General features: G+C 45.6%; 1 protein-coding gene across 1 annotated transcript in view; it reads right to left on the reverse strand.

Moving 5' to 3' along the window:
• The window catches only part of LOC311150443 (cadherin-12-like), a gene marked incomplete at both ends in the record, with an annotated part of 54,564 nt that overhangs the window by 22,849 nt on the left and 13,283 nt on the right, over positions 1-18,432 (reverse strand). The window contains 3 exons of the mRNA XM_084187930.1: positions 6,510-6,697; positions 7,070-7,237; positions 7,811-7,930. Coding sequence (XP_084044056.1) covers positions 6,510-6,697; positions 7,070-7,237; positions 7,811-7,930 — 476 coding nt within the window. The remainder of the gene's footprint in view (positions 1-6,509; positions 6,698-7,069; positions 7,238-7,810; positions 7,931-18,432) is intronic.

The following is an 18,432-nucleotide window of genomic DNA, read 5'->3' on the forward strand; positions in this document are numbered from 1 at the left end:
GGAAAGAGATCATATTATCTCAAATAAATAAAATAGATTACTGTGGTTGATGTTCTAACGTATAAAGGATTGACATTTCCATATCAAAATGCTTGACTTCCTGCATACTACAGTTTTTTATAATCGCTTTGGTGTTATTTTGGTTGGAACCTTACAGATAATAACTACTGGAGTCTTGAACCATATCTTAAATTGGGAGGGCTTTTAAGCCTAAACTATATCCAGCACTGTCCAACATAGAAACAAAGTATAGACCCGATATCTTGGCACATAAATATATGTAGAGGGCATTTGAATCCCACAGATGGTTTACCTATAAGTTTCACTATAATATTTTATTTTGACGGAGGTGATTATCACTTGAACCTGTTACTCTTCCAAATCCTCTTATCACACACTGTGACAGACCTTGGCTGAGCCCTCCCCAAGCCATTTTCCATCCTTTCCTCCAACACATGGGCTTTCACAGTTTTACAGGTGCTGTTTTAGCAGAGGAACAAACAGCTACAAATAGACCTATAGCCCTACAATCATTTCAATTTCAGAAGGCAAAAGGGCCTTTGTTTATCCCCACTATGTATTTGCAAGAAAGTGCCTAATGTGTTGAATGTTCATTATCAACATCTAGACAAGTACAAGTAGCACTATGATATACTTCTATCAAGGTAACTCACATAGCTGCAAGATACACACCCCATCTGTGAATAATAATATCATCCAAACCCAGACGAGACATGCACTCAAACCCAGTTCAAAAGCTTTGGTGCAACTACCCACTTATGTGAAGATAGGATACTGTCACGGTTTCGGCCGAGGCTGCTCCTCCTCCTTGTTCGGGCAGGCTTCGGCGGTCGTCGTCCCCGGAGTACTAGCTGCCACCGTTCGATGTTTCATGTTTGTTTGGTTTTGTCTGTTTGTAACACCTGTCCCTTGTTAGTGTTTGATTGTGTTCCCTATTTAAGTTTCGTAATTGGGTCAGGTGTTATGTGTGATTGTTTGTGTCAGCTGTTCATGTTGATGGTGTTTTTGCTCTCATTCTGTTGATTTTGAGAGTCCGCACTGCGTGCGCCTTTTCTTGTTTTTACGCACTGTGTTGTGTGCGTTTTGTCGCTCTTGCCTCCCGGTTGGGTTGGCTATTTCTCCTGTTTGGAGTTGTTTTTTCATCACTAAAGACTGTTGACGAACACTTTTGTGCCTGCGCTTGATTCCCTGCACCACATCCACACTCAGCGTTCTGACAGAATCACACAACACCCATGGAATCAGCAGGAGCAACCGCGCCAACAGCGAGCATGGAAGACCGTCTTCGTGGGCAGGAGGACCGGATTAACCAGGTCTGTCATGCCCTGGAGGGGGTGATGAACACTCTCCACCGATGGGAGACCAGCGGGGTACCCACGGCCCAACCTACGGGACCATCCCCATCGGTCAGTCCTCCTGTCCAACTTCCGGAACCCAGTGGGATTCGGCTCTCGCTCCCGAGGGCGTACGACGGCTCCGCTGCCGGGTGTCAAGGGTTCCTGCTGCAAGTGGAGCTCTACCTCGCCACCGTACACCCGGCGCCCTCGGGACACGAGAGCGTCTCCGCCCTCATCTCCTGTCTCACCGGCAAGGCGTTGGAGTGGGCCAACGCCGAATGGAGGAGAATGGACGCCGCTACCACTACCTATGCGGAGTTCTCCCGCCGCTTCCGTGCTGTGTTTGACCATCCACCGGAAGGGAAGGCGGCGGGGGAGCGTCTGTTCTACCTCCGACAGGGGATGAGGAGCGCCCAGGACTTTGCTCTGGAATTCCGGACTCTAGCGGCAGATGCAGGGTGGAATGAGCGGGCCCTCATAGACCACTTCCGTTGCAGCCTCCGGGAGGACGTCCAGAGAGAGCTGGCGTGCAGGGACACCTCGTTGACGTTTGACCAACTTGTCGACATGGCCATTCGGCTGGATACCCTGCTCGCCACCCGTGGACGTCCCGGGTGGGGTTCGCCCATTTCACCCTCCAGCACCTCCGAGCCGAGCCCTATGGAGCTCGGGGGTGCTGGCGCTAGAGAACGGAGGAGTAGGAACCCGAGGGGGGCCGTTCCCTGCACTAACTGTGGCCGTGGAGGGCACACCGCGGCTTGGTGTTGGGGAGGGTCCCCCGGTAGAGGAGAAGGCAGGCCACGCATTGGGGGGTCCCCCCAGGTGAGTAGGCGCCCTACTTACCCAGAGCTTTCTGTCGTTCACCTAACCTTGCCTGTTTGTTTTCCACAGGTTGCACCTCGTTCCCAGCATAAGGCGCTGGTAGATTCAGGCGCAGCTGGGAATTTTGTAGATCGCCAGTTCTGTGTAGAGTTAGGGATTCCCCTCCTTCCCGTTGATAAGCCTTTCCCTGTTCATGCCCTAGATAGCCGTCCGTTAGGATCTGGGTTGATTAGGGAGGTCACGGCACCCCTTAAGATGATGGCGCAGGAGGGTCATGAGGAGACGATTCAGCTCTATCTGATTGACTCTCCTGCGTATCCGGTGGTGCTGGGCCTTCCCTGGTTGATGACCCATGACCCTACTATTTTGTGGCAAGAGAAAGCTCTTAAAGGGTGGTCTGCCCAGTGTGAGGGGCGGTGTCTGGGTGTTTCCATAGGGGCGACCTCGGTGGAAAGTCCGAATCTAATGCCAGCACTGCATATTCCCCCCGAGTATGAGGATTTGAAACTGGTGTTTAGTAAAACTAGGGCGGCGCAGCTGCCACCTCATAGACTGGGGGATTGTGCGATAGATCTCCAGTCAGGAGCAGCTCTCCCGCGGAGCCATGTGTATCCCTTGTCTCAAGAGGAGAGGAAGGCAATGGAGACGTACATCGCTGAGTCTCTGAGACAGGGATACATACGGGCCTCCACTTCACCCGCTTCCTCGAGTTTCTTTTTTGTGAAGAAAAAGGATGGAGGTCTGCGCCCGTGTATTGATTACCGCGGTCTCAATCAGATTACGGTGAAGTACAGCTATCCACTTCCTCTGATTGCGACTCTGACGGAGTCATTACACGGTGCTCAGTTCTTCACAAAATTGGATCTCAGGAGCGCATATAACTTGGTGCGCATTAGAGAGGGCGATGAATGGAAGACAGCGTTTAGCACGACTTCCGGACATTACGAGTATCTAGTCATGCCATATGGGTTGATGAATGCTCCCTCAGTCTTCCAATCCTTCGTCGATGAGATTTTCCGGGACATGCAGGGACAGGGAGTAGTCGTGTACATAGACGATATTCTGGTGTACAGTCCTACCCGAACAGAGCATGTAGCCCTGGTGCGCCGAGTATTGAGGAGGCTGTTGGAGCATGACCTATATGTCAAGGCAGAGAAATGTCTGTTCTTTCAGAAGTCGGTCTCCTTTCTGGGTTATCAGTTGTCTGCGTCAGGGGTGAAGATGGAGGTGGACCGGGTGTCAGCTGTGCGTAATTGGCAGACCCCAACCACTGTGAAGGAGGTGCAACAGTTCTTGGGTTTTGCAAATTATTACCGGAGGTTTATCCGGGGTTTTGGACAGGTGGCAGCTCCCATCACGTCTCTGTTGAAGGGGGGTCCGGTGCGCTTGCGGTGGTCAGCTGAGGCGGACAGGGCTTTTGGGAAACTGAAGGACCTGTTTACCTCGGCGCCGGTGTTGGCACATCCGGATCCCTCTTTACCTTTCCAGGTAGAGGTAGACGCGTCAGAGGCCGGTATAGGGGCCGTTCTCTCCCAACGGTCTGGCACACCACCTAAACTCCGTCCCTGTGCTTTTTATTCTAAAAAGCTCAGTCCGGCGGAGCGGAATTATGACGTAGGAGACAGGGAGCTGTTAGCCGTGGTACAGGCCCTAAAGGTGTGGCGGCATTGGCTTGAGGGGGCTCAACACCCTTTCCTCATTCTAACTGACCACCGTAACCTGGAATACATCCGGGCAGCTAGGAGACTGAATCCTCGCCAGGCCCGCTGGACTATGTTTCTAGCCCGGTTTGTGTTTAAAATCACTTACATCCCTGGGTCCCAGAACGGGAAGGCAGATGCTCTGTCTCGGCGGTATGACGCGGAGGAGAGGTCCGTTGAGCCCACTCCCATACTACCAGAGTCTTGTCTGGTTGCACCGGTGGTGTGGGAGGTTGATGCCGAGATCGAGCGGGTGTTACGCACCGACCCAAGTCCTCCACAGTGTCCAGTGGGTCGGACGTACGTTCCGCTCGAGGTACGCTATCGCCTCATTTATTGGGCTCATACGTCCCCCTCCTCTGGACATCCGGGTATCGGCCGGACAGTTCACTGCCTTAGCACTAAGTACTGGTGGCCAACGTTAGCCAGGGATGTGAGGATTTATGTCTCCTCCTGTTCGGTGTGTGCCCAGTGTAAGGCGCCCAGACATTTGCCCAGGGGTAAGCTACAACCCCTGCCCGTTCCACAACGACCCTGGTCCCACCTCTCGGTGGATTTTGTTACCGACCTTCCCCCCTCACAGGGGAATACTACCATCCTGGTCGTTGTGGATCGGTTCTCGAAGGCCTGTCGTCTCCTTCCCATGCCGGGTCTACCCACTGCCCTACAGACCGCTGAGGCTCTGTTTACCCATGTCTTCCGGCATTACGGGGTACCCGAGGATATAGTGTCTGATCGAGGCCCCCAGTTCACCTCCAGAGTGTGGAGAGCGTTTATGGAACGGTTGGGGGTTTCGGTAAGCCTAACCTCGGGTTACCATCCGGAGAGTAATGGGCAGGTTGAACGTGTTAACCAGGATGTGGGTAGGTTTCTGAGGTCTTATTGCCAGGGCCGGCCGGAGGAGTGGGCGAGATACGTTCCTTGGGCCGAGATGGCACAGAACTCTCTCCGCCACTCCTCCACCCAACTAACCCCTTTCCAGTGTGTGTTAGGGTACCAGCCGGTTCTGGCACCTTGGCACGAGAGCCAGATCGAGGCCCCTGCGGTGGATGAATGGGTGCGGCGCTCGGAGGAGACATGGAACGCTGCCCACGTACATCTGCAGCGGGCCATCCGTCGGCAGAAAACGAGCGCCGATCTCCACCGCAGTGAGGGGCCTGTGTACGCACCTGGAGATCGAGTCTGGCTCTCGACCAGAAACCTGCCCCTCCGCCTGCCCTGCCGGAAGCTGGGTCGGCGGTTTGTGGGGCCATTCAAAGTCCTGAGGAGGTTGAACGAGGTGTGTTACAGGTTAGAACTGCCTATTGACTATAGGAATATTAACCCCTCGTTCCATGTGTCTCTCCTCAGGCCGGTGGTAGCTGGTCCACTCCAGGAGTATGAGATAGAGGAGACTCCTCCGCCCCCGTTGGACATCGAGGGGGCTCCGGCGTACACTGTGAGGTCCATCCTTGATTCGAGACGCCGGATGGGGGGTCTTCAATATCTCATGGAGTGGGAGGGGTACGGCCCGGAGGAGCGGTGCTGGGTGCCGAGGAGGGACATATTAGACCAGTCCCTGCTGACCGAGTTCCATCGGGGTCATCCTACGCGCCCTGCTCCGCGTCGTCCTGGTCGTCCCCGAGGCCGGGGTCGGCGCACGGCTGGAGCCGCGCGTCAAGGGGGGGGTACTGTCACGGTTTCGGCCGAGGCTGCTCCTCCTCCTTGTTCGGGCAGGCTTCGGCGGTCGTCGTCCCCGGAGTACTAGCTGCCACCGTTCGATGTTTCATGTTTGTTTGGTTTTGTCTGTTTGTAACACCTGTCCCTTGTTAGTGTTTGATTGTGTTCCCTATTTAAGTTTCGTAATTGGGTCAGGTGTTATGTGTGATTGTTTGTGTCAGCTGTTCATGTTCATGGGATTTTGCTCTCATTCTGTTGATTTTGAGAGTCCGCACTGCGTGCGCCTTTTCTTGTTTTTACGCACTGTGTTGTGTGCGTTTTGTCGCTCTTGCCTCCCGGTTGGGTTGGCTATTTCTCCTGTTTGGAGTTGTTTTTTCATCACTAAAGACTGTTGACGAACACTTTTGTGCCTGCGCTTGATTCCCTGCACCACATCCACACTCAGCGTTCTGACAGATACCAGTGTTTGGGAGTCTGTGGGCCACAGAGAGAGAATAAGCTGTTGTAAAGGGGATGTCTAAAGGGATTCCTGCTTGTCACATCCAATCAGGAGGTGTGTTGTCTGATCATAGCCTCAAAAGTATTAATTTATTCATGTAGGCTATATCCAAACACATCCAAGCATTTTCCTGAAAAAATATCAAAATTCATTTTTGGACTGCTAGAAAATAGGGATAATCAATTTCTCCATACTTCCTCATGGTTAGGTTCTGAGGATGGTTTGTAGTTGTGATAAAAGGATGTATGCAGCAATTTTCTATTAATATTCCAAGGCCTATGTAGTACATCAGTTTAATGATCTAAATGAGCACAGCTTTGCTCATGATCTATCATAACAGATCTGCAATTCTTACTTGAGAAACTGGCCCAAAACAGAGTGCGATGGAGATCATGTGTGGACCTTTCCTCATCACAGAGTAAAATGGTTCAAGTAAAATGAAGTGACTGGTGAAGGGTTGTTAATTCCCACCTCACTAAGGACTATGATTCCCTCTTGACTGTCCCCGTTGGAGGTGATGTTAAACATGTTTCCTTCATCTCCAGGAACAATAGAATATTCCACCTCTGCATTCTTCTCAGAGTCCAGGTCATGAGCTCTGATCTTCCCCACTGCTGAGCCCACTGATGAAGACTCTGGGACCCTGAGATGGAATATACCTGCCATACAATAAAAATAGATTAAAATGTAGAAGTACAAAATATGTCATTGGCTGCTTCTTGAATGAGTCAAGTCTCAGTTGTAGTTTTATGTAAGGACCAGAGACTCACATTACCCTCTTTTAATAATGTGAAGCCTATTTATACAAGCATCACTTCGCTGGTGTTGTTAAACCATTGATTATATATAAACAGCTCATACAAATATATATGACTATTATTAAAGTAACATCTAATTGCCTAGAGATATGATGAGATCCCTTATGTGCAGAAAGATTCACTTTCAGTGCCCACAATATTCATACAGTACTTTTTAGATTCATTGGGTAATAGCAAACAAAGCCATTGTCATTAAAATGCAATTTGGCACACTTTTTGAAAACCTGGGTGGGTTGTCGTTGACGTCGCTGAGGGTGATGTTAATGGTGGTGGTTCCGGCTAGTCCTCCCAGCTGACCGCCCATATCTTTTGCCTGAATAAGGACCTGGTACAGCTCCTTCACTTCACGGTCCATGTTAGGCAACGCAGTCCTGATAACCCCTGTTCAAGGTCACAAAAAGCAACGGAGAAGATGTGAGTGTGTGTGTGTGTGTGTGTGTGAGAGAGAGAGAGAGGGAGAGGCAAGCAAGAGCAAAGAGTAGTGAGGGGAAGAAAGAGAGATGAGTTGTGATTATAAGAGATCGTATCCTCTTTGATGTTAGTCGAGGGAATAGAGAAGAGGTGGATTTTGACTCATGCATTCATTAAGGAGAATGTTACACATCTGTGTAGGATGCCAGAAAAAGGAGACCTTTGACACCCTGCAAAATACTAATCTGCCCTAATAGTGCCTCTCCCTGTGTGAATAGCGTTTGATCAGGAGTGAGTCTCATGGTACGGGTACTACAGGGTCACAAGTTGCCACCGATTCAGAGTGTTCCCCTATACTCTCAGTCCAACTTCAGCTGCAATATAATCTCAAAGTATTTACAATAATCACATATTGCAGTGGTAAAGCTTTACATTTTGCCATTGTAAAGGCAGTTAACACATTTAACTCTTTGGTTTTCAAATCTCTCCATTTGATATTGTGGATGTGGATGTGCCTTGATTCCAACTATGTTGTGATCTCACCAGTTTTGGAGTCGACTGAAAAGTAAGGCTGTCCATGTAGGATACTGTACACGATCCGTGCACTATTCCCATAGGTGGGGTCGTCAGCATCTGTGGCAGTCACCTGCATAACAAAAGTACCTGTGCATCATACAGAGACAAAGGGAAGGAAATTGTTAATAAATACTGTTATTTTCATAACTTTGAGCATTATGTCTTAAGAATAGTACAAGATTCTTTTGAATTCATAATGAAACATTTAATGACATAATTTGACAAATTCTGGCATGCAATGTAACCTACATAAGCTATTTTGTATTTTTTGTTGTCGGGCTTCGACCCCTGGTATCATATAAACACACATAATACATGTAAGAATGCATAGAATTTCAGGAAATTTGCTTTAAAACAGCTTTAAAAAAATCAGCAGGCATAACTAATATAAAGACTAGGCAGCATGAGGTAGAGGTTTTCTTTATTTCATATAATCTTATTACATTTACATTTTTTAAAACATTTTAGCCATTTAGCAGATGCTCTTATCCAGAGCGACTTACAGTTAGTGAGTGCATACATTATTTTCATTTATTTTTCAAACTGGCCCCCCGTGGGAATCGAACCCACAACCCTGGCGTTGCAAACGCTATGCTCTACCAACTGAGCTACATCCCTGCCGGACATTCCCTCCCCTACCCTGGGCCAATTGTGCGTCGCCCTATGGGTCTCCCGGTCACAGCCAGCTACAACAGAGCCTGGATTTGAACCAGGATCTCTAGTGGCACAGCTAGCACTGCGATGCAGTGCCTTAGACCACTGCGCCACTCGGGAGATTTTCATATCCTTGTTTCTTATGTTTGTGTTTCTGCGTTTTCACCACAGGAGGTTGGTGGCACCTTAATTGGGGAGAACAGGCTCCTGTTAATGACTGGAGCGGAATTAGTGGAACGGTATCAAAAACATCAAACACATGGTTTCCATGAACAGGTATAAAGCCAAGGTTTATAATAATAATAATATGCCATTTAGCAGACGCTTTTATCCAAAGCGACTTACAGTCATGCGTGCATACATTTTTGTGCATGGGTGGTCCCGGGGATCGAACCCACTACTTTGGCGTTACAAGCGCCGTGCTCTACCAGCTGAGCTAGGTGGTTTGCGATTTACTGCCACCTGCAGTTATGGAATGTTTACTCAAGGGTATAATTCTTGGCTGATCCCTCCCGATGACCCGGATGGAATCATGTGATCCTTCCTTAACCCATAGGAAGTCCCACCAAGTTGATTATTTAAAAATAGTGAAAGTCCTTAATGGCGCTGCCAATGCTAAATAAAGCCTCCATTGTTTTTTGACAGCAGGGCCTCGTTCGGTAGCCAAACATTGTTGAACATTGTAGATAGATACGCCACGAGTAGAGACTAAGTGATTCCTTATTCTACATGTCAGAGAAGGGTGTTTGTTCTACATAGCATATTTCTATCTGAACATTCCAAAACGTTGCATCCTACTGAATGCACCCCTGGTCTGTTTGTCAGGCGGGCAGTCACGTGTATTTGCAATCAGAGGATCACTGGTTTGAGCCCAATAAGGGGACAGGGACAGTGGAGGAAGAGAAGCTGGTAGCAGCACGGTGACACAAGTTACATTTACGTACATTTCTTTAGAACATAAGGAGAGTAATAAATATATGATGATTATGCTACCACCTTTCGGTGACAGCTGTGGTTACTGATAATGTGTCAGTATGACACCATTGGTTGTCACTAAAACTGGCCTGTCACAAAATAACTGGCCTCGCATTAAAGCCAATACTATTGACATCTACTGGCGGCTTGTGAATCCTTACCACATACATTTGCACTCTCTTTGCATAATCCTAGCTACCTTTCCTCCTATTCTTTACAAACAAAATGTCCTTTCCTCCTATCCTAGCTTCCTTTCTGCCTTTCCTATCTTTCTTTCCTAATTTCCTAGCTTAATTTCCTTGAACCCTTGCCTTCCTTTCCTCTCCTCCTTTGGATTCCTAGCTCCCCTTCCTCCTATCCTTTCCTAGCTTCCTTTCCTCCTCTACTAGCTCATTTATCTAGGAAAGGAGGAAATAGAGCTAGGATAGGAAAATAGGAAAGGAAGATAGGAAAGGAAATTAGGAAATCGTGCTAGGAAATGAAATAAGGATAGGGGCTAGGAAAGGAGGCTAGGAAAGGAATTAAGGAAATATATGTAGGAAATAATGCTAGGAATGGATGATTGGAAAGGAAGCTTAGAACCAATAGGAGGAAAGGAGTTAGGGAACGAAAAGAGGTAAGGAAGTTAGGAAAGGTGGAAATACAGCTAAGAAAGGAAAGGAGAAAAGAGAGCTAGGAAATTAAAGAATGAAAGGGGTCTAGGAAAGGAGGAAAGGAAGCTAGGAAAGGAACGAAGGAAAGGGATTTAGGAAAGGAAGATAGAAAAAGAGGAAAGACAACTCTTACTGAGACTGACTCAACTTCTACTGACTCAACTCCTACTGAGAATGACTCAACTCTTACTGAGACTGACTCAACTTTTACGGAGACACCCTCATCTTCTATAGAGACTGACTCAACTTCTACTGAGACTGACTCAACTCCTACTGAGACTGACTCAACTCTTACTGAGAATGACTCAATTCTTACTGAGATGGATTCAACTTCTACTGAGACTGAGGTCTAAGGCAATGCATCTCAGTGTCACTACAGACCCCCTGGTTCGATTCCAGGCTGTATCACAACCGGCCGTGATTGGGAGTCCCATAGTGCGGCGCACAATTGACCCAGCATCGTCTGGGTTTGGCCGGTGTAGGTGTTGTGGAAAATAACCACTATACTTTATTACAAATAAGGTCTTACAGAGTTTTTGTTGCATCAAGAAATGACTTCATTAAAATTTCAACAAAGCCGATACCAGTCTACAGAATGGCACCCCGTTCTCCTTCCTCACGTCACATTATATACCATCATCCCCAACTCTTCTAGCTCTAAATCCCTCCCTCTTCAGTTTCCCGCTCTTTATCACTCCACACCCACTTCCTTTGTCCCTGAGGACGGCTGAACTATTACTCCAACCAATCACTCGCTCCCCTGTCTTGCACACACACTCATGTTTAGTTTAAACATGACAAGGCCCTAAATTCTTGAATCATCCACAAACCTCACCCCCTCATGCTGTAATCAATCAAGAAGATACCAAGGAGACAAAGGTCTAGCCCAAACTCTATTCAACCCTGGTGCCGCTCCCTTCACTGTGTTAGAAGAGAGAGACAAAAGGCCACAAGCTAGTTTCAGTCTCTCATCAGATAAGACAGCCATGGATTTAAGTAAGAGCAAGCAATCTGACCCTAGGGCAGATTCCCTCTCTACTCACCCACACAGTGAAATTAAATGACCCAATACAATTCCTGGCCCAGTAACAAAGAATTCTAACTTTATGCTCTTCATTAACCCAGTTCTACCTCATAGTCCATTAAACTCTACAGTTCATTCATAATAATTCACCATCATTGTAAATAAGAATTTGTTCTTAACTGACTTGCCTAGTTAAATAAATAATAATAATAATTCAACTTCTACTGAGACCAACTCCACTTCTACTGAGACCAACTCTTACTGAAACTGAGAGTGTCCTAATATGGATACTGTATCCATGGTATCCAACCTGTGCTCAAAATAGGTAGGAGAACTAACCGCTATTACTTTGATTTAATATCAATTCAGTGTTTTGTACCACTAAATCCTTTTGTACCACTTAAACACGGACGTAGCCTGTATCATATAAAGACTGAAAATGTTTGGCTTTAGGCCAAATTGTTAGCATTCTTTGGGTCCCTACCACTGCTCATGGTGATCAGTGTGCGGGACAAACGTTTAGAAAAATGGCACGGTTTGTTCGAGACTAGCAACATTTGTTGAGTCCACCACAATTTACTGTGAATGAGTGTCAAAATAGTGGACTTTATTCCTTTTTACTGCAAAAACATCACAACACAAAAACACCAATGCCACCTGCGTGCCATGACTTGAAATGAAACCAAGCAACAGCAACCTTTGCCTATCATTCCAATTGGAGTCAGATCTCAATCATATGATTTTATGAAGATGAAATTCATAGACAGTAGAACTAGGCCTGTATACCTACAGGATTCCCTTCAAATAACCTAGTGTAGCTTAATGTCCAATTGTCATAGTAACTTTACCCCATATGGATTTGTATAAGCCAAAAAGTACAGTATATTGTGCCTTGCAAAAGTATTCATCCCCATTGGCGTTTTTCCTATTTTGTTCCATTACAACCTGTAATTTAAATGAATTTTTATTTGGATTTCATGTAATGGACAGACACAAACTAGTCCAAATTGGTAAAAAAAAAAAAAAAAAAAACTTGTTTCAAAGAATTCTAAAAAATAAATAACGGAAAAGTGGTACGTGCATATGTATTCACCCCCTTTGCTATGAAGCCCCTAAATAAGATCTGGTGCAACCAATTACCTTCAGAAGTCACATAATTAGTTAAATAAAGTCCACCTGTGTGCAATCTAAGTGTCACATGATCTGTCACATGATCTCAGTATATATACACCTGTTTTGAAAGGCCCCAGAGTCTGCAACACCACTAAACAAGGGGTATAGGATTATTTTATGTATCATTATGGCACATGTAGGGAGATGCCAAAGGTAAAATATAATAAACATGTTTGATATTTTATAATCCAGATACATGCTTAAATAAGGAATATAGACATGTAGTATATGCTGTGTTTTAAATGAATGCATGTGTTCTTTCACAGAGGCCCTCAACAGTGTGCATTACATTAGTCTTTTAAGAAGGGGCCTAAGCCACGCAGCCACTAGAATGATAGAATGAGAGGCTTCATATAGAAAAAAAGCATTCATGACATTTTGGAGTGGACATTGTGTGACAGCTGGACGTTGAAAAAAAAGGGTGGTGCAGAACTAAAATAAGTTAGGAATGTACGCATGTTTTTTCATTTGTGTGTATATAAGAGATCTCTAAGCCAGAGAGAGACAGTTGTTCCATGGAGCAAGCTCGGCTTTGTTATGCAATAAAGTCTAATTCTTGGATTCACAAGCTCCGGTGTCTTGAGAGATATTTTTGAGTTGATTATCTATTAGTCAAATATTTCTACAACATAATTGGCGAGCTTGGCCAGGAGTTGAAAAATAGGGGTCAGAGACGATGTACATCTGCAGTTGTGAAACGGCTTGGACGGACCATACAAACAAAAGCGGCCGCTTTTAAGAGGTAAGCCAAGTTCTTACTTATATAGTATAACGTTTGTGTGGTTCGATCCGGGGCTCGGCAACATCTGCAGAAAAACCTAGTAGGTCTCTCCAAATATAAGAACCAGAAAATTAGACACTGGGAGCTTTTGAATTTAAAATACTTGCTAAATGATGAATAGCCTCGAGGGTTGCAATAAGTAGAAAATAGTATAAATAGGTCTGCCTGGGTTGGTGTAGGTCAGTCATTGTGGTTGAGTGGGGTGGGTTATCTGTCTCGTTTGAGTTGATCATTTGGTCAGTATGAATGCATCTGTTTGACTAAACCGACGGTTTGACGCGTCTTGTACTCGTCAATGACACTCGGTTGTTCGTCTGAACCGTTTCTTCAAAACATTTGATTCAATTGTTCATCCTGCTACTAATTCTGTTTAATCCATTGTGATTTGATAGATTGTGGTCAGGTTGGATGATTAATCTGTCTCATTCGGGTTGCTGAGTTGGACAGTCTGATTCGACTGCTCAACTCGTGCGTTCAATCGTCGGGGTCACTCGGTTGCTCATCTGATGCGTCTGTTCGATTCGGTCGATTCATTTGATTCATTTTGCTGATCGCTCTCTCTGGGTCATTTCGACACGGGCGGCTGTCCAGCTGGTTGAGCGATCAGACAATAACATGTTAAGTCCTGCGAATACCGCTATAAACGTGTAGCGAAAGTGTATCGTTTATAGGCTGCTTAGATAGGCAGAAATCCTGTGTAATACCGCTCCTTTTTCTGTGTTGAGGAAGTGTAACAGAAAAAATAGGGCAGAATTTACAGGTCGCTTAGGAAAGCGTAGTAGAAGTCCAGGTGTGTAGAGGAAGTGTAACACCTAGGGGGCTAAATAAATAGAAATCCTGTGGATACAGCTTTGGAGAGAAAAAATAGCATTCCAGAGGTCTGAACGGGCAGGTAGGGCATCATCCTGTGTTGTGGTGATGCCAAAATTAGGTAGGGTCGATCAGGTAAAAAAGTTAGGTCATCCGGCGTAGGTGACACCATAAATTGGAGTAACACCGGTCATCCTGAGTAGGTGAACGGGTTAAATAGTCACAAGGGCTTAAACATTTTGATAAAGTGTTAAATAGAGTAGGTCTGCTCATCTTGTGTGAGTGAGTGGTTTGCTTTGTCGGCTGTGAGTCATTCAACTGTCTGATTCATTTGGGCACAAGTGGCTGCTCATCTATATGAATGAGAATAATAAGAAATCCTGCAGATAACAGCTCATTTTCTGTGTTGAGGAGAGAAGCTGTGTTTGAGGTCGTTTGAAGTGTCGGTGTTTGGTGGAGAAAGGTTGGCGCACCTTTTCTGGACTGTTACTTAAGTGTAACCTGGTAAGAAGGACGCACCCGGTCTCACACCAAGAGTGAAAGAGTGAAAGAGTGAGAGTGCAAGTGAGTGTGAAAATCTCTGTCCTTGGTGGGGAAAGGTTGGCGCACCTTTTCTGGACCGTTACTTAAGTGTAACCTGGTAAGAAGGACGCACCCGGTCTCACACCAAGAGTGAAAGAGTGAAAGAGTGAGAGTGCAAGTGAGTGTGAAAATCTCTGTCCTTGGTGGGGAAAGGTTGGCGCACCTTTTCTGGACCGTTACTTAAGTGTAACCTGGTAAGAAGGACGCACCCGGTCTCACACCAAGAGTGAAAGAGTGAAAGAGTGAGAGTGCAAGTGAGTGTGAAAATCTCTGTCCTTGGTGGGGAAAGGTTGGCGCACCTTTTCTGGACCGTTACTTAAGTGTGACCTGGTAAGAAGGACGCACCCGGTCTCACACCAAGAGTGAAAGAGTGAAAGAGTGAGAGTGCAAGTGAGTGTGAAAATCTCTGTCCTTGGAAGGGAAAGATTTATGAGGTGTCCACACAAAAGAAAAGTGGACATCAGGATAAATCATTTCATTATTACATAAAGAATATAGCTGAGTGATTTAAAGCTAAGATAAAAACACTAGTAAGGGAAAGATTTATGAGGTGTCCACACAAAAGAAAAGTGGACATCAGGATAAATCATTTTATTATTACATAAAGAATATAGCTGAGTGATTTAAAGCTAAGATAAAAACACTAGTAAGGGAAAGATTTATGAGGTGTCCACACAAAAGAAAAGTGGACATCAGGAAATATTATTATGATATAAGGAGACTGTCAAATGCCCATTAATAATAAATAAGTTCTAACCAAACAATAATCAAAGAAGCACAAATAGTCTAACAATAAAAGCAAATACTAATATAAAAATAAATAAATAGGAGGAATACTAAAATAGATTAAAAAGGAAGTTAAAAAATATAGGCCATAAATATGAATAAAACCGCGGTAGAAATACTGAGTGCCAGGTATCCCTTAGGCAAGGAAGAAATAGCGAAAACATCTGAAAAATGGGAGAAACGCACCAGGAAAATGGGCACCAAATGGCCAGAAGGAGGAACATTTGATGTCTCGGTGTGTGAGGAAATGGAAACACTGATAAAGAACCATAAAGCAAAAGACACAGGAAAGAAGAGAAGCGTCAAAAAAGAAAGAGAAAAAGAAGTACTCAACATGTTCAAAATGGAAGGAGAAGGATTGCTAAAGAACATGCGAGAAGCCAGAAACATGTTGAGAAAATATGATGAGAAAACAAACAAAAAGAATGCAGATTGGTCTGTGGGACCCCCACCATATGTTGGTGGACAATATCCCCAGGTGTCCGGAGTAGTATCAATAAAAGGAGAAATAGAAATGGAAGAAGAAAGACCTTTGTTTACATCCTCCCAAAGGATGGAAAAAGACTCAAAGGAAACAGAAGGAATCAAGCGAAGGGTAGAAATCAAGCCAAATAGATTGGACTGCTATGGAGAGCTGAGGGAAGCATTGGGAAGAATGAAAATGACGAAGAGAGATGATGGAGAACTCTCAGATGAAGAAATGGCAGATATTGAAGCAACAAACGAACAAATAGAGAGAGAAATGGACAGGATGAGGCGAATGTTGAGAGAAAAGGAAGAAAAAAAGAGGGAGCAAAGTGAGGTAAGACAGCATACAGGCAGAGAGCTAGAGGGGGAAGAAGGAGCATCAGCTGAGATATGGGGAGATTGCAATCAAGGCGTAAGGGAAGAAAGATTGCGCAATAGGAGAACATTGAGAAGACCTGAAAACTATAAGGGACAATATCCAATTCTGATAAAAGGTACCCAGGCTCACTATGTTCCGTGGGGATCACAGGACCTGGAAGGATTGGTTGCCCGTCTGCCAGATTTGCATGATGGGGCGGGAAAATGGATTAGGATTTTTGAGGAACAGACCATGGGGAAACTGCTGGCTGTGGGGGATCTGAAGGCACTGTTGGCAAGGGTGGTTGGAAAGGCAAAGATGGAGGATATACTGGGGAACAGTGACCTGAGTAGAGAAGTGAGTGACCCACAAGGAGATGGGATGGACTTTGATTCACACCGCCCCGAAGTCTTGCAAGCACTAAGACTGGAATACCCGGCGAGAATTGACCCCAAGTCACTGAAAGGGGGGACACTGGGAGAAACTGAGAATCCAGCTGCCTATCTACATGAACAGATGAAACGATGGAGACTGGAAACGGAACGAGATCCAGAAGGGGACCCACTGATGACAACTCTATTCCGAAACTCCATAATAGAAGCAATACCCCAATCAGTAAGAAGCAGGCTGGAGGATGTGGTGGGACTAACCTCAAAGACACACAAAGAATTCTGTGACCATGTGATACATGCAGTAGAAAAACACAGAAAGGATGAACAGAGACTTCTGGAGCAGGGGAGAGACATTCAGAGGAAACTGACTCAACTCCAATTGGAAGAACTGACAAACAGAGGGAAGAAGAAAATCCAGGCCCCAGTAACAGCACCTGCGAATGAAACAGGAATGATGGCTGCAGTTACTCCAGGAGGGCCATATCTGCCTCCCGCGCCACAGGCCCAAGTACAACCCACAGTACCAGTAGTGAATGTGTATGCACAACAACCCCGGCAATGGAATAATAACAATAAACAACAAAAATTTCAGCAAAATAATCAAAAAGGAGGAAATCAGGGCCCACAAGGGCAACCTGGAATTTGCTGGGGATGCCAGCAGCAAGGGCATATCAGACGAAACTGCCCCACAAAGCCCTGGCAACAACAGGGGAACAAAAACCAAAATAATTGGAAGCAACCTGGCGGCTGGCAACAAAATAAGCAACAAATCCAAGGTCCTGTGAATCCATGGGCTGGCCTAATCAGGGGTACTAGGGGTGCCCAGAGAATCCTACCGGGGAGGGTCAGTTTACAGTACTAACTACACAAGCTGATCAAGAACCTATGCTGCAGGTTCAAATAGAGAACAGAGGCACACCAATGATGGTTGATACTGGAGCCACTTACACTTGTGTAAGTCCAAATTATGCCTCTCACCTCCCCATGTCTGGCAAATATGCAAAAACTATAGGATTCTCGGGACAAACGCAGTTAATTCCAATGACAGCTCCAGTTCGCCTGACAGCGGATGACAAATCCGCAACCCTCCCTATACTTGTATCAGAACACACCCCTGTCAATCTATTGGGAAGAGATGCCCTATGCAAAATGGGTATACAAATTCGATGTTCCTCTGAATGAGTAATTATAGAGAGGGCAGGGTTAAACTTACAAATGGTAATGAAACAGGATACAGCAAATGTCTATTGGTTAGGGGATATTGAGACAGAAGTAGATAGAGTAGTAAAGAAATGGGGTAGGTTTATTCAGGCTCAGATACCAGAAGCGGAAAGAGGAAAGTCAGAATTTCACTGCACCATGATCCCTATCGTGATGATCTTTTAGAGCAACTGTGGTTGTTAAATACAAATGGGAAATCAGTACCTATAATGTCTCAGTACATAATTATAGGAAAACAAGGAGCAGCAATGGAGGTGACGGACATGGATGGCTCAGACTTTGTGGCAAAATGGTATAATGTTTCTGAAGCTGCCCCACACATTACCTTGCTGGTGAACAAGGGAATGGAGGCTAAGGATTTGGGCACCATGATGATGCGAGCAAAAACAATTCAATGGAACAAAACAGAAAATCCACTGATTTATCACTCGAAAGATAAAGCCTTAATCAAGATACACCATACTACAATAATGACTGGGGACCCCAGGGCAGTGGAAGTTACATCCCAACAGCTAACACAGCTAGGGGAAGTAACAGAATTTGAGGACAAGCTAAAACGGGAAATGGAGAAAAACATACCTCAGGAGGTATGGTCACAACACGATACAGATGTTGGATTGGTAAAATCGGCAAGTCCTGTGTTTGTCAAAACAAAGCCAGATGTTAAGCCCCCTTGGAGGGCTCAATACCATATGAAACCTGAAGCAGAAGA

Source organism: Coregonus lavaretus (assembly GCF_964263955.1).
Source record: "Coregonus lavaretus genome assembly, chromosome: 23".
In the NCBI taxonomy this organism is placed as follows: Eukaryota; Metazoa; Chordata; class Actinopteri; order Salmoniformes; family Salmonidae; genus Coregonus; species Coregonus lavaretus.